This window comes from Oppia nitens, unplaced genomic scaffold, assembly GCF_028296485.1.
Source record: "Oppia nitens isolate AA-2021 unplaced genomic scaffold, nextdenovo-longstitch-racon4-pilon3 scaffold15_pilon_pilon_pilon, whole genome shotgun sequence".
Classification (NCBI taxonomy): Eukaryota; Metazoa; Arthropoda; class Arachnida; order Sarcoptiformes; family Oppiidae; genus Oppia; species Oppia nitens.
Genome location: NW_026533194.1, coordinates 37,375 through 56,605, shown reverse-complemented (window position 1 = coordinate 56,605; position 19,231 = coordinate 37,375). Strand labels below are relative to the sequence as shown.

General features: G+C 24.8%; 1 protein-coding gene across 1 annotated transcript in view; it reads right to left on the bottom strand.

The window, feature by feature from the left end:
* Positions 1-5,443: 5,443 nt before the first annotated feature.
* LOC128963893 (contactin-2-like) overlaps positions 5,444-19,231 on the bottom strand; it is a 35,247-nt gene continuing 21,459 nt past the window's right edge. Inside the window, exons 10-12 of the mRNA XM_054310437.1 lie at positions 8,507-9,096; positions 6,439-7,380; positions 5,444-5,500 (exon numbers count right to left, since the gene is read on the bottom strand). Coding sequence (XP_054166412.1) covers positions 5,444-5,500; positions 6,439-7,380; positions 8,507-9,096 — 1,589 coding nt within the window. The remainder of the gene's footprint in view (positions 5,501-6,438; positions 7,381-8,506; positions 9,097-19,231) is intronic.

The window sequence follows — 19,231 nt, the reverse complement described above, 5'->3', positions numbered from 1 at the left end:
GTATAAAAGTATTTAATTTGTTTGTCTAATATATATATATATAATATTCATGTAATCAGTTATTTCAAATAATATTGACATAGTTTCTGGGTTATTAGTTTAGTAAATATTATCAATATTTTTTTAAAAAAATTATTCATAGACCAATATTGAATGAATATAAATTTATATATTTAATTTTGTTTATTTTTTTCGGCAAACAATTTTAATAACAAATGTCAGCAGTTTATTTTTATGATAAGCAAAACAAAATAAATAAATAAATAAATAAAAGTAAAAACAATACAAGATATTACACGATATAAACATTAGGGTCATATGTATTGGACAGTTATTTCAAATAAAATATAAAAATTATATATTGTATGAACAGTTATTGTCTTATTTCAACTCATATAAATTGCATATACTGTAATAAAAATTGTTTGCACATTATTGTAGTATAGACTATAAGTATAAATTGATACAAAAAAATTTAATACAAATATCCAAACATAAAAAATAATAATACAAATAATAAATTATAAATGTTTAATACATATATACAAAATAAATATAATTATTTTTTTAATACTGTACTAAAATTATTTATATGTATTGATTATAAACATAGTATAAAATATTTATCCGATTTTTGTTTTGCTTTCACTTGTTATTGAACTTCAAATGACAAATATGTTTTATTAAAATTTTATGCAACATAACTAAACATAGTTTATTATTATATATTTTTTTACTTTATTTATTTTGTTATATTTATTTTTATATCATATAAAAGCTTATATACTGTATACTCATTGTAAGAATGCAATACAATATATACAGTATTAAGTTATATTATATTATTGTCAAAACACGTAAAAGTTTAATAGATTTTTTCTTATATATTTATTTCTTTTATTTATGTTTTCAATTTTATTGTATGATATATCACACACACACTCACTATAGAAGATGAGAGTATGACTTTTGTGTGGACCATATTTACTGATTTTTTATTTATTTTTTAATTGATAACTGACATTTAATTGATATATATATACTATATATATATATTATGAGAGCCTAAATGTCTCATGATATCGCTGTCATATATATAAATTCACTCATATTTTCACGAGAAATAATGCAAATATTTATTTTTTATAGTTATAAAAGAAAATATATTTTATTTTTAATATAAAGTATTTCATATATATATATATAATAGTTTAATATATTTTGAGAGTACTAATGAATTAAGTTGGGAATATTTTCTTTACTTGATATATATATATATATAGACATTTTATAGGAAATATTGTGCATCTAATTTTTATTATAATTATCATTAAAGATAACTTTATTATATTTTTTATGTATTCATAATTATTTTACTACTGTATATTTGATTATATATATTTGTAAATAAATTTTCTTAAAAATCACATGCTTAATATATATATATATATATATAAAGTTATATACAGTATTTGTATCAAACAATACTATATATTTATATAACTTGATATATATATATACAACAATATATATATATATATATCTACAGCTTTGCCTATCGTATGATCTACTGGTTGTTKCTGTTGTCATCCAAGTCATGATTGTCTTCAATATTAACCACAAAAAAACATTTGATTAAAAACTATGATCACCAGAGAAAGGTATAGTAAAAGAAAAAGAGATACAATATATAAATATATATATATATATAAAGAAAGAAAGAAAAAAATCTCATTAAATTTACACTTAAATGAGACTAAAATTATTTTATTATTATTAATAACAATATTATTTTTTTCTGTGTACTTAATAAACTTATATATCTATCATTAATTTTTGTCGATATTTATATAATGTATGATATATTTAAGATATCTATGAAATAATGTTTGGTGAATGAAATTTATCGGCAAATATATAGCAATAACGACAAAAACATAAAATAACAAAAAAATTGCATTATTGGAAAAATTGAAAAAATAAATATTGAGAGAGAGAGAGAAATCCGATAAAAACATGACAAAAAATAAAAATAGCAATAGTTATAGTCTTATATAGATATATAATAAATTGAATATACAGTATATATACTGTTATATATATTTGATTTTTATTTGCCGTCACACGAGACAAGTCAGAGTCATATTATGGGCGCTCTGATTGCCACAACATTTATGACTATCACTGGTACTACCACTCCAAACATATATAAGTACATACAATACCGAATATGCCGTTCCCATCGAGTGTTTTTAGCAATCATTCAGTTCAAAATGAAACAGAGAGAGAGAGAGAGAGAGAGAGAGAGAGAGAGAGAGATTAATCCGAGTTTTTCTGGTGGTCTCTAACTTTTCAATACTGAGTTCATTAAACTCGACGACCAAAGAGTTGTCTTATATTTTGTCTCTAATTTTTCGAAACATTTGATTTCACTTTGATTTTAATTTTTTCTTTATTTTTTCCCTCTTTTCCAACAACTTTAATACATTTCACAAAAGGGAAGCACATATAAAGTTATATACAAACACATATACACAGTGTGTATTACACACACATACATACATACTCTGACAAACACACAGATATCAACACATAAACTATAATATGTTGTCATATTGTTTGRACATTTAGTGAGTTGWTCACTCCATACCAGACCTTACTTTCACGTTTAATAGACGTGTGACTATACCTACAAAATGTCTAGTTATGTACAAACATGTATGTCTTTCTATATATATATATATATATATATATGTATGTATTTGAACTCATAGTTTACTAATAAATTATATTGATTTTTTTATAAATATCATTAATATTTTATATTAATATAATAAATATAATTAATTAATTATAACCTGTAAATCACAATATATATATATATATATATATTTTTAAAAATGAATATATTTTGTATAATATATGATATATAATTTGATAGTTAGATTTTTTTTTATAACTAATATATTAATGTACTGTATATACAGTACACTATATATGTAAGATAAGCATAAAACATTAAATATTAGTTTTTATGAGACTGACTAAAATTATAGCTAATATATTCAATGACATTCACTTAACATTAAATCTTATATTATATATTATATTAAACACACTAACGCTAACTAACTCACAATATTGACTAAACAATTTGATTATAAAATTTTTATAAATATAACAAAAATATATTATTAATATATTCGTATATATAAATAAGCCTATATAAATATATATATATATATATATATATATGTACTTCTTATCTCAATGAGCTTTAATATGAATTGATGTGTCATATCATATACAATATACTATATATATTGTGTATATTAAATAAAAAAAGTCGGCGGAAAATATCAAACAAAAAAAGCATAACAAAAGCACAAAAAACTTATAGCACAAGAATATTCTGTGAATATATAAAATCCAATTATCGGTTATCTTAAAGGAAGCTCACAAATGAGTGCCTGATATATATATAAACACTTGTATAACAAATGAGATGATCTCTAAATTAGCTTTATATTTTTTATTATATGTATAATAAATTTTATAAAAAACATTTAAAGAGAACACAATTTTAGGAGGCTTATTATTTTGTTAAATGTATATATATACCAGTATATATATATATTYAGTTTATTATATATCTATATTATTAAAATATAATATTTGGTTTGAAAAGATAATGAAAACTAATCTGACTGATAAAATATCAATACAAATGAAAAATTATTGACCATATAAAAACAAAAATAAATAAAAATTGAAGTAAAGTAAGAAAACATAATAAAAGTACTAAAAAAATAATAGATATAATAAAAGAGTTGAAAATTATAAGCAAAAAAAATCAGACCAATATTCTGTGTATTGAATTGTGCTATTATGTGGCAAATGAGTGTCCATTTTCATCAATTTTTTTCTACAAAAAAATAACTAGATAAAATACACTGTATATTAGGTATACTATATATATACGGTATATACAGTATATTGTATTTATATATATATAGCAGTATATATCGTATAATAGATATATCCAAAATAATGAACACAAAACTATCACACATTGATTTATATTGCAATCAATGAATTTCGTTGCAAAACTGATATAAACAATCAGCCAAACAATACATAACACACATACGTTAGTATATACAGTATAAGGCTTATACAATGGACAGTACTGGGATTAATTTGAGTGCTGGAAATAAGAGTTATTAGGAAAACAGTAGAAATGAAATATTGGTATTTCTATTATAATTAGTAAGCCTTTCATATGTATAATATTGTACTGTATTTTGCAGTAATATATAAAAGAGTTTACACAATAAAGTGTGTGTATGTGTGTGTGTGTGTGTGTGTGTGTGTGTAAAATCATATTTAAATATTCTGTATAAACTATATGTCTTATTATTATATATAATATATACTGTATATAGATTCTGTATGAATATCAAGTGTCAGAATCTTATTATTAATATCATAGAAATAAAAATAAATAAATAAAAGTAAAACTCCAATAGTATTATTAGTATTATTAAACTTCCAATACTTTATGAATAAATTATTAATCAAATAATGAACTCAAATAGTGTCGGCATATCTTAAAGCAGACATTTATCATTATATATATATAAGAATAGGGGCTATAATTCTTACTGTATTTTTCATAAATGCAAAAACAATATACGATAAGACAGTTAATATTATTGTTGTAGTTATGATAAATTTTTGTTCAGAAATTATTAATTATCTCAAAAAATCTTAGATTTAAAATCTTAAAACTTAATAGAAATTAAAAAATGAGTCTCATTCTGCTTAATAATAATTAAAATTTTAATTGTTATATTTGTAAAATTTAATAATTAAATAAAATTAAATATATAAAAAATTATTTATATATATATAATTTTGTATAAGAAATGAATGCTATTTATTCAAACCATTTGCTTCAAAATAATAAAACATTTATATATTAAATTAATTATTTAATATAAGAAAAAAGATTTATATTTTTAATTTATATTTCAATAAAAATAAATTTTTATTATTAAATATTTGGTTGTTTTTTAATTTCATATAATGTATATATAAAACAAAAAAGATTATATACATATATTTTTTTTAAATAATAATAGTAATAATAATAATAATAATAGAATTATTATTATTTATGATACAATTTATAAATTAATTTATAATATATTTTATTTTATATAATTTATTATTTATATTAACAAAACAAGCCACTATTGTTTTATTTGTACATATAATATATATATAAATTATTTTATGTTGTATAAAAAATTTATTTATTAATTTAATTTATTTTTATACACCATTATTATGATTTTTCTATATTTGGTTATTAGTGTTATTATTATTATTATTATTATTATTATTAATATAATAATTATGTTTTTTAGATATCCATTCATTAAACCGGTGTTGTCTGTGGATAGGWTGCACTTAATTGTAAATAGCTATCCGTTGTCTATATATAGGGATAGGAAAAAAAGTAAAAAATAAAAATATATATTATTATCATTATTAATGTCTATTACATAACATTGAGGTTTCATTATATTATATTAAATCATATATAATATTTATATGATATACTAGTATAACACATACAGTATATGATAAATAAAAATGCTTTTTTTACTTTTATTTTATTTTGTATGCAATAATCACTAGAGTAATATCGTGTAAAAAATAAAAAACTTTATATTTATAAGCAATTTATTTCTAACAACTGCGTGAATGTTTATTTCATGATAAAAATTGCCAATATTATAACAACATGGTTAATTTTTTCAAATAATAAATAAACAATTATGATCATAATTTATAATATACAGTATTATAATTTATACTGTATAAATTAGTTTATATTTCCCAACTAACATAACTGCTATAAGCTGTCTATAAGGCTATCATTATTATTGTATAAAAAATAAAAATATAGCAATATTTCAGTATATAAATTGCTTTATTTATATATTTATATTATAGTCACAAAAACTACTGTACAATCACTGATTGCCAATAAAATTTTGTGCACATCATAATAAACTGCAATAATCATTAAACTGTATATCACTATCATTATTATAACAATATTATACACAAAGTTAATTTATTATTTAACTGGTGACTATCATTACTATTTATACTAATATTAGTATTGATTAATATTACAAACATATACTGTATTGGGAATTATGACTCCTATGAGTTCAGGTATGGCTCCTAATATGCATAGTATTGCATACAACAGAAAAAAAAACTAAATTACTATAATTTTGTTTGAATATCAACGCCAATAAAATTTTATATTTACTGATGTATTAATAATAATAATAACATTATTCATATAATATAATAATAATATGATTTTTGATTACCCCACTGTATATACATACGTACCTCTGTATCATTGGTGCCATCATTTGCCGGATATTTGGCGACAAACGTGTCCAACGGTTGCTGACTGTTGTGCACCAGCATAACAGTGCCAACACTGCCAGCACCACCAATACTACCATCAATGGGCCCATTAAGCCGATCATTAATAACTGAAACATGATTGCTAGTGACGACGTGATTGGCTAATAGGGTTTTGCTGTGGTATTGTTGTTGAGGCACTATTTGCGATGCCATAAGTCTGGACATACCTAACAATTGCTGTTCATTAGCAGGTAACTGTCCGCCCGTGTCATTCAGTACAGTATAGGCACCGACACTATTGGCTGTCGCTATAATAATGTCCCGATATATTGGCAATGAATTATGATTGCCGCTTATGTCATCAATCAAATGATGATCAGGTGGTCCGCCATAATATATTACTCCATCGCATGGTATCACATCGGGATGAGCACCACTTCCATCACTTGTGGCAATACTATCGTTGCTGGCTTTGGTCTGACTCATACCGGACTTACCTTTGTGTTTGACTTTTCGTTTCATACTATTTCGGTCCAGTGTTGCCGACCGAGAACCGGCAGCACTACTACTACAACCAGTGGCACCGGTATTACCGCTAATACTATATTGATCACAATCACTGGTAATGGTGTTGGCACCACCACTACCGGTATTATTATTATGGCACTTGGAGTTTTTATTATGGCGTTTGCGTTTGTTATTTTTCTGTCTGATTATACACAATACAATGGTTACGGTAATGAGCACCGATAGGATCACCAGTACTACTGTTAATAGCGATATAAGTATCACAAGTATCCGATGTGACGATGACTGGTCAGTGGTCTGTTGGTGTTGCGATAGATTGGGTGCTATGGGCGCAGCCTTTGCCGATGACGGCGCCTTCAGGGAAGGCAGTTCTGGTTGAACCATCATTGTTACCTAAAATACATTAGATATAGTGAATAAAAAGAAAGAGAAAGAAAAATAAGGAAATACATCAATCAACTTGACTTAACCAGACTTAGCACTGGTATATACAACACCAACAACAACAACACTACCGAAAAAATAATAAGAAAATAGTAAAAAATAAATATAATTTAATTTGACGATAGAGTTACTCACTCTATCCCTTTACAAACATTATTAGATTTACTACATATATATATATATATAATATAAAATACTAACATATATTTGTGTATTTGTCTAATAAAATATCGATTTCCTACCTCTTAATGATATTGTTTTACCATTATATTGATTATGACCCGTTCATAAATACAACAACAAACTATACTAAATTACTGTTTATTATTACTTATAATGAAATTTAGACATCAATTTGCAAACATGGAATAAATTGCTTATACTGTATATAAAATTTATATACATACTTTAATATATACTGTATATTATGATATACATAATATTATATATTATATACACATAAATAATTTTATGTAATTTAATATTTGAGCAGCAGATAAAATTTTGCTTTTTAAAAAATATTTTTCAATTTTTTTTATTAATATATTATCTATCTATATTATATATTTATGTTTAGTATTTTGAATAAATTATCAGCTTCAATCAATCTTGCCAGATTTTTATATTAATAAATAATATAAAACTAGACTAATAATTCATATATATATATATATATTTTTATTATAAATGATATGCATTTTACAATACCTATCTATAAATATCTATCTATAGCTTTGCAAACAAACTCATTAATGTCAACAACATTTGGTCTCATAAAACTAAATATCATTTTTATATAAGCTATATGTTATGCCTGTCTTTTAACAATATACATACATATATGTATTCATGTATGTATATATATATATATATATATATGTGTGTGGCAATCAAATATGTCTTTTAAGATAATGAAAGTTACAACAAACAAAAAAATGATGTGAATGGGAGAGAGAGAGAGAGAGAGAGAGAGAGAGAGAAATGGCAATAGTGTTGTCACTATATATGTCTTAAGTATATTGAGTGGAAAATCGTTGAGAAAGAAAAAACAAAACAAAAAAAAACAATTGAATACCTCTTCGCTGACACCAAAAGGATTGGACACATAAACAATAAGCTGGTAATAGATGGGCAACCATTCACTTGTCGACACATTGAATACCGGTTCGCTATTATTTAATTGAATTACTTTGCGATTTGTCTGCGAGTCCTGTACCTCCAGATGATAGTATGTGTCCTTAACAAACAATTGTTGTGCTGTGCCATCAATTGGTGCCGTCGTCTCCATGGCATTTGCTCCCGAGTGTTGGCACTTGATGTACACCCAGCCGTCAACAGCTTTCGAGTCGCAATCGGTTACCGGTTTTGGCACAGTATGACCACCAGCGGTCACGTTGAACACACAGGGAGTCAATTGATTGGACCCGAGTGTATTGTATGCCCAGCACGTATATGTGCCAAAATCGGTGACAAACTGGGGAATTATAGTCAATTTGCTGCGCAACGCTTTGCTGGATATCATTACACGATGTCTGTCCTCAATGTTAGCCGATTGCCATACGAATGTCACGTTTTCCGGATTGGCGTCGACCTCACAGAATATGTTTGTCGGAAAGGATAGGGAGGTCTCAATGATTCGTTGTTGAGACACACACTTCGGTGCAACTGTTTGTTTGGAAATTCATTAAAATTAATAAATCTAAATATTTATTTAAAATATTAAATTCATATATTTTTTTTGTACAATTACTAAAATATTTATTTAATGTTTTTAAAATTATTAATTATAAACAAAAATCATATAAATAATTATATTGTGAAAATTTATAGATTTATTATTTCAGTTTAAAACTTAACTAATAATTTTTTAAAAATTAAATTTAATAATACATAATAATAATAAGATATATAACAAGTTTAAAACTAATTTATAAATTCTCATTGTTTGTAATGAACAATATAAAAATGTATATTATTTATGTAAGTTTGTTACACAAATAAGCTCATTCACTGTCATATTCATCTAATTTTCATTATTCACTGATCATGTATTGTGTATCACTCCCTACCGAGAGAGCACTGGTAGTGTGTATGAATAGTATTACAGTATAATGAATATTTTAGTTATATTGTTGCATGTTATTGGCTGTAAAGTACAGCCCACATCTAGTATATACTGCATACCATTCCAGCCTATATAAAAGCCTACTGTTCCCAACTCAGGGAGACAGAGACACAGATGAGATGACACTCACATAACACGTCCGACTGAGACTACTGAGACTCTCAGTATTTTGTATTAGTTTTTAGTTGAGTTTCAGACTCTATATATTCACTAATGTATTATTGGACTAGTTTTAGATAACCACTTGAATAAAACTTATATAACTAAAACAAATAGTTAATTCACTTTAAATTGTGTCAACTTAATCAACAACTACAACCGTACGCGTGCTAGCGGTAGGGTAGCGCCCGAGCCCTGAAGGGCTCAGTTTCGGACACAAACGTGTCCGAAAACCAACTGGTCATCGGCGGTCGTCCCGCGAGTAGCTCTACGTTCATGATTGGTTGGTCAGCCCAGACGGACTCAAGAGCCGCTCACCCGAGTCGATTCACGCGCGCGTATTATATTGTATATGGTGGAGGTCGCAAAGGTAACGATTTCAAAAGTACTTATCTGATAAGTTTATATAAGGTATGTCCCAAAATTATAATCAATATTTTATCGTTTTAATTTTATTAAATTGATATTTTAGTGCTATATTTTCTTGTATTATTTGTTGCGATAACTATACTTAATTTAATCTATGAATGCTATTATTTAAAGTTATTATTACTATTGCTAAAACTAAAGCTATTACTAAAGGTATCAAATTTTAATGCATAATTTGAGTCTTAAAAATTGAAACTAAAAAATTATATTAATTTTCTATAATTGAATTATATAAAAATATTTTAAAACTTTGCTTTATTTTAATTAAATAATTCAAATTATTTTCATGAATCTTATTTAAAAAAATTATACTATACTATAATACTGAACAGTACTTGAGTAGGGATTACAAATTTCAGTCCCTAACAGTTAATCTTACATATGGTTGCGTTGAGTTAGATAATGCATGTGAAACGCAATAAAAACATTTCTTGACTCACAAAGAGCAATAATAACTATATATTACTTTTCAAATCTATTGCTCAACAAAATCATCTCAAAAGCAATAAAAAAATGCTTAAGCGTAAAAACAGATCCCGAAATACTTCAAAAGCGCATAACTTAACTAATACAGACATAAGTGTTTTAAACGACACTGAAACTGAAAATAACGCAGATAATACTAATGCAATAAATTTAACATTTGTTGATGACCTAACGCTTACTAATACTAATGCAATATCACTAGAACAAGCAATAAATAACAGCCAAAATATTTCAAATGACACTTCAACTAATATAACTGCTTATCCCATTTTGCAAGCAAATTCCCAAACTAATGCTCTAAATAATTGCCCTAATGTCCCAAATAACTCATTGCATGGAAGTAACACTCAAAATAACCCAAAAATTGTTTCAAATATTACTTGTGATAGTGTAACTAACAGCTCTAATACACTTACTAACAATAACCAGATGTTTGAAAGTAAAGGCAAACATGAATTTAAGTCTATAATCACAGTCGGCTCAGTAACCCCTCAAAATTTTGATGGGAGTGGTGATATAGATGATTGGATTGATCATTACAGTTATATTGCGAGATGTAATAACTGGAGCAATGAAATGAAAAAGTTGAGACTCCCTGTACACTTAGAAGGCATTGCTGAGATGTGGTATAGAAATTTTGTTAAACTTAAAACAGATGCCACATATGAAAATAAATTGTCATTAAATGACATTTATGAGGGTCTCAAAAGCGCTTTTAGACCTAAAAATTACAAATCATTTCAGCAATTAAAATTAATTACGAGATACCAGCAGCTCAATGAGTCAGTCAGTAACTATTATTATGATATAATTAGATTATGTGAGAAATTTAATCCCCTTATGGATGAACAAGAAAAGCTGACACATATTATGAGAGGGCTAATATCTGGAATGTTAGAAAAAGTAGTTATATTTGAGCCGAAAGATTGTATTGATTTATTAAGTAAACTTAAGTCAATAGAAGAGTCCGAATTCTTATCTCAGATAAGACAATCTCATAATTACCTATTTATAAATAGCGTTGAGCATAATGAACAGTCTCTAAATAAGATTCAAACTGAGCAAAAACAAAATGAGTCAAAAATTAATAGCACAGAGTCCCAAAATATTTCTAAATTATGTTCAATGTTTGAACAGTTTATGAATAAATACCGTAATTATGATAGTTACAGATATCAATATAGACAAACTGTTGAAGGTAGACCTGTTTGTGATTTTTGTCACAAACCTGGTCATCTTGCCCGTTCGTGCTATCACAAACGAAGCACTACGCTAAAATCAGCTACAAGAGCTATTCTTCAGTCACCTGGATCTGCATCAGCAGATCAGGTAAATTAGTAAGAGTTAGTCTCTACATAAGCCGTTGTCTATGTTCCCTTTTTATTTATTGACAAATATAATAATTTTATTGACGGCTTAACTACTTTTCCAGCAATAATCACTGCTTAATTTATAGTTAACGAAAATAGTGTGTTTGAAAATAATGTGTCTGAAAATAGTATGTATGAAAATAGTGTCTGAAAATAGTGTGTCAGAATATAGTGTCTGAAAATGAGAATGAAATAATTATTGTCTGAATATACAGGAAACTAAAATAAATAAAATGTTAATAACAAGTACATTTTATGACCTATTAATTATGTATTTAAGTAAAATTATATAAACTTTAAATTGTAAGATTTAAAAAAAGTAAAGTTCGATATTTGTTAAAATTTTGATTTGATAATTGATTAATTAAGTATGAAATAAATATTTTAAATAATTGCAGATTAACATTAAAGTACCTATTGTATGAAATTAAAACCCTAGAAGTGAATATTTAAATTTTTGTTTAAAATAAATGTTAATGTCCTAAAAAAAATGGTCGGTCTCAATTAGTGTTTAGTATGTAAATTAATAAGGTACCTATTACTTACATATAATTTATGAAATATAAACAGTTGCGCATAAAATGTTTAAAATTAGACTTAAATTAGAAAATAATTTAAGGAATGAAATAATTGAAGATTAAATTACTCAAATATAATTTGAGGTTTGAAATAAAAAGTTAAATATGATAGACTTAAATTAAGAAATTAATTTAAGGAATGAGAAAATTTGTATAAAATTGAGACTTGATTTTTGAACAATTAAATATAAAATAAATTAATGTTTATAATGGGTTAAATAATTAGTTGATTCAAAATAATTAAGTATGATTATTAAATTTATGTCCTCGTTAATGGCCAAAATGATTTACACTGAATTTAGTGATCCTTTTTTAGTTTTGAATTGATAATTATTATTAAGGTACATTTAAAATAAAATTAATAAAAAAATGGTATAAATAAATAAATTAAATTTATTGAATTAAAAAAATGTGTACATCAATTTGTAACTACTAATTGGACTAATGTTCGAAAAGTATTATAATAAATTAAATGTAAGGTTATAAAATAATAATTATATTTATCTAATTTAGTTTAATTAAATTCACAAAATTTATCACAAATATTTATATATACTTTTGTCTGAAATTTCAGACAGTAAATTGAGACATATCTATCAGTATTTAAGACTAATGTCTCAAATTATTTTATAACGATTTATAATAAATATTTATTTAAAGTATAGAAAATTGTCTCAAATATTATTATTTAATTTTGTTTGAAATTAAATTGAGACAAACCTATTATTTATTACTATTCTATAATATTTATAATTATATAATTTTTAATATATTCGAAAATAATTTTACCTTAACATTTATATTAAAAATTGTTTTTTACTGAACAATTGTTTTATACAATATTATATTAATTTATTATTATAAAAATTATTTAATCACAAAAATGTAATAAGAATTATAATTGTAAAAAAGTTTATATGAAACATCTTACTCAATCATAACAACAACAAAATATTATCATTGACATATTTTGGTACTACAATACAATATTGGTGGTATCATAATATCTATTGCAACAACACATTATCACTTTAAGAAGCACAGTAACTACTGCCTATATTGATAACATTGACCTAAACGACGACACTGCAAATAGTTGTCATCGGTATCAACAATTGGATCTGTTAATTCAACTATACTGTCAATACTACGCGTCTCAAGAAATAAACCAATGATCAACATTTTATTGGATTTAATGTCAATGTTATGTACATTAACGATAAACTGAAATATACTTAGTATACTTAAATACAATTTAATTAAATTATATTTTATATATTACATATTTTAATTATTTTAAAACCTTTTAATATTTTAATACGAATAATTATTTAAACAATAATTTTATATTATAATTAATTTTAAATTTTATTTAACTATATATTTTTATGGGTCAACAATAGCACTTGTATTGTATAAACAAGTGTTTGCATTAATATATAATTTGTCCGAAAATTAGAATAGGTTTTAATTTAACTAAAGTTAGTGTCCCAAATTTGGGACAATAGAAGTTTTTATGCAAATTATACATTATTGCAATCTGAGACCGCTTCAGCTATTGTTGTCAATAGGTTTTCTCCCGGATCTCGGGTTTCCCCTATTAATTAAAAGCGGAAATTGTTTACCATTTAATCTTATTATAAGTTTATAATTATACATTTTTGTTAAACGGGGGGCTTTTATTAAGGTGTGGTGGGGTACAGTATAATGAATATTTTAGTTATATTGTTGCATGTTATTGGCTGTAAAGTACAGCCCACATCTAGTATATACTGCATACCATTCCAGCCTATATAAAAGCCTACTGTTCCCAACTCAGGGAGACAGAGACACAGATGAGATGACACTCACATAACACGTCCGACTGAGACTACTGAGACTCTCAGTATTTTGTATTAGTTTTTAGTTGAGTTTCAGACTCTATATATTCACTAATGTATTATTGGACTAGTTTTAGATAACCACTTGAATAAAACTTATATAACTAAAACAAATAGTTAATTCACTTTAAATTGTGTCAACTTAATCAACAACTACAACCGTACGCGTGCTAGCGGTAGGGTAGCGCCCGAGCCCTGAAGGGCTCAGTTTCGGACACAAACGTGTCCGAAAACCAACTGGTCATCGGCGGTCGTCCCGCGAGTAGCTCTACGTTCATGATTGGTTGGTCAGCCCAGACGGACTCAAGAGCCGCTCACCCGAGTCGATTCACGCGCGCGTATTATATTGTAGTATGAGTTGTTCATTACTTGGTGTCGTTTTATTTCTAATATTTCAAATGTAAAATTAACCATTATACAATAAAATTTAATTATCTATATAATGTCCATCATTAGCAATGACTTTCTGCCATTTTTCAGGCAAAGCCATAATCCCCTTCTGAAAGTAGTCCTTTGATTGAGAGCCAAAAAACTCATCGATGGTTTTTTTGATATCATCGATTCCAGTGAATGTTTTTCCATTAAGAAACGTCTGTAAATTTCGGAACAAATAATAATCTGAAGGTGCGATGTCTGGAGAGTATGGTGGGTGAGGTACAACCTTCCAACCCAACTCTTTCATTTTATTTTGAGTCATTCTTGAAGTATGACTCGACGCGTTGTCTCTTTGATATCTAATCCTATTACAATTAATTAATCTTGGACGTTTTACCATCAATACTTCTTTAAGTCTGTCCAATTGTTGACAATAGAGCTCAGATGTTATCGTCCGACCATATTCGAGAACTTCATAATGAATAATACTAATCCAATCCCACCAAACACACAGCATTGCCTTCCTAGGATTGAGGTTTCTTTTCGGCGTCTGTATCGCAGGTTCTTCAGGATCGACCCATTGACCACCTATGACAGGGTTTTCGTAATACACCCACTTCTCATCCATTGTCACTATTTGTTCCAAAAATGGAACGTCTTTGAGATCTGACAGCAAACGTCGACATGTCTCTACTCGATTGGCTCTTTGTTCGGGTGACAAATCATGTGGTACCCATTTTCCGATTTTATATACTTTGCCAATTTCGGTCAAATGGTTATATACTGTAGTTCGACAAACCCCATACTTATGTGACAAATCGTGAAGAGTTTGCCTCGGATCCGCTTCTATTTCTTTCAAAAGAACTTCATTATCGATGACAATAGTAGGGTGTCCTCGACTCTTATCCACAAGAGATCTGTCATTCGATTTAAATCGATCAAACCATCTCTGAACTTTTCGAACACCAATTGATTCGGGGTATACTTCATTGATCCGTTTTGTCGCTTCGGTGGCATTAATTCGGCCCAATTTCTTCATTCGATCAAATTCGTATAAAATACAATGCCGAATATGTTCTTCTTCGGGAGACTGGTCAGCTTCGGTGGACATATTGTTATCACAAATGTTTGATTGATATGTCTACTTGTGTTTACAAACAGAAAACAATATGATATTTGTAAAATACTATTCACAAATACCGTTACAAAAAACGTATCAAAATACGACATCGAGTGTTAAACAAACTATATATACCGTATCTCATCAAACAATGATAGTTTTTTAAAAAAGGATAGTAAGCTTTTTTGAATGATATGGCTATTTTTACTCACAAAACACATACAAACATAGAGAGAGAGAGAGAGAGAGAGAGAGAGAGAGAGAGAGAGAGAGAGAGAGAGAGAGATCTGTATTAGATATCGATTTCTTACAGCAAAAAATCGCTAAATTAGATTAGTTTTGATATAAAAACGAGATATATATATATAAATAGACAATAGATAACTACGTACTACACGAACAATGTATAAAAAATATTGTTAAATAATATGTTAGAATAGAAATTGTATTTATTTTTTTTAAAAATACAGAGTTTTTTTGTGTGTGTTGTGGACACACATAGACTACTATAAAAGCATTACGTGATTATATCACACAAATATATTAGCAAATAATTGAATAACTATCAAATCTAATATAATTTTATTGTCAGTCGAGTGATAGGAAAACTACTTTCCCATGGGTTGTATGTATTCGTAAATAGATTTTTTTATCTACAATATTAAAATAATAATAATATTTTATAATATAATATTATTTAACGATATAATTATACAATAATCAATTTTAATGATATTAGTACAGTTTATGTTGTTATTTATTTATTTTTTTTAATTATGTGTGCGTTTAAAATAATCATTAATTTTAATATAAAAAAGTTAATGTTTTGGGTCATCACATAATGTTACACCTAATGTTTACTATAACTTTTTTATTATTATCATATACAGTATATATTTTTTAATAATATAAAATAAAATCTAATATAATATAAATACCACATGAAGCATTATTATTAAATTTTATACGTATTTACAAAAAAATATTAAATTTTTTAATAATTTTATTTTCTCAAAAAACACTAAATTCATATTAAAATCTAATTTAACAAATATTTTTCTGTAATATATATTTTATTTAGAATTATTATTGTTATAATATACAATTTATTTGCAAAATATTATTTTTTTTTTAAATATTAACTTTTCTAACAAAACTGTTTGACATATAATAAATTTTAATGAAAATAAAAACTTCGTGTTTTTATTATTATTATTACATTTAAAAATTAAAAACTTTTTCTTGTAAATTCATATTAATATAAAAATTTATTTAAAAATAAAAATAATAGATAATAGTATTTTTTAAATATATTAATATATATTTTTAACAACAAAACATACACACATAAACACACTAAGCAAATAATATACAGTAATATTAGCTAAAAAATTTTATTTTGATACATTATTTTTTATTTTGTTTTTATCTTATATAAAATATTTCATCATATTTTGTCTACATTTTTAGATATAAAATTTGTTCATTTACTGTGTGTTTTGCACTTTGTATTGATTTTTGGTTATATAATTTTTTTATATTGTGTGTATGTGTTATGTATTATGTATATAATTACACTATATTTGATTTAACCAAATATTATTTTTATTTCTTATGTTAATATTTATCAAAAAAATATATATTAACAATTATAGTTAATTAATAATGTAGTAAATGCAAATGTGCAAGATAAACTATTTTATTTACAAATGTTATAGAATTTAAGCTATAAATTTATATTTATCATTATTTTATAATTAAAAAGCATTAAATTGTTAAAGTATTTTTTACTTATTTAAGTCATTACAATTACAGTATACATATATATAAATTATATTAGTTTAATGTAAATTTTACAAACAAATGTGTTTACAAAAAATACGATTTGAATAAATGTTTAATCAATAAATAAATAAAAGTCTGATATTATTACACAGTAATAACTATTTACTGAATATATTCAAACTAATAAAAAAAATATAATTTATACGATTTTTAAATAGTTTCTAATTTGTTTTATTTAAATAAAAAAAATTGTTTGTATTTTTAAATATTTTATTAAATAAAAACTCATGAGATATTTGTTTAAAATTTGAATTTGCATTTAAATGATAACTCTTATGTAGTGTTGGCAAAAAAGAAAAATTTATAAAATAATAGAGAAATTTCTAGAAAGTTTCTAAAAGAAATTTCTATTTATGGGATCCCCATGGTTAGTTTTGTTTTCTCGATATTTGTTATCTTTAACATTGTTTTTATAAGTAATATTTAAATATTAGTATCAGTATTTTAATTATTAATTAAAGTAAAAAATTATTTATTTAATTATATTAAACTATGATATAATAAAATGGTGAATAAACTTTTACAAAACTGATTATTATTAAATAATTATTTATATAGGTATCCCATTTGTATAATATAGTATTATACAGTAATCTACATTATATAGTATAATATTATATGTATAGTATTAAATGTCTCATTAATATATTTATAGTTTTACAATATCTATAGATATGGGGATCCCATAGTATAACAAAAAAGTTAAATATCTATAGATGGAAATTTATTAGAAACTTTCTATTTGCCCTTCTCTACTCTTATGTGATAATACTTTATACTAATGTTATTTTTTGTTTTTTATTTATAATTTTACGAAAAATACATGATAAATATAGACTAATATTTATATTGCAAATATATAAAAAATAAATTTATATTTTAATGCTAAATAGTAGCAAATATAACAACTTAAGCGTCTTTAATTCTATATAATACTGTATATAGTTTACAAAATTAAATTATTACTATAAATAAAAAGTTTAAATAATTATTTTATAAAATCTTTAATAAAAAATATTTAATATTTTACAATATAATTTATAATAATTGCAACATTTAATCTAAAAAAATATAATATTTTTATTTATGCTATTATATTTTGTTTATAACGACATTAACACAGGAAACATCATTAAATCGATGCTACATAAGGCTAACTAACTGTCCATTTCATAGTTGGCATCATTAATAAGTCATTCAAAGTAAAGTTATGTATTATATGATATTAAAGTATGGATTAATGCTCTCTCTTTCTTTCTTTCTTTCTCTCTCTCTCTCTCTCTCTCTCTCTCTCTCTCTCTCTATGGACACAAATATTAAAGTTTTGCCAAAAATGTTTTACTACTGTATTTTATACTGACTAAAGCAAAGTAATAACATTTATACCTTAAAATTGTTGGTTTGTCTTTCATTATATCAACTGTTAGTATAAT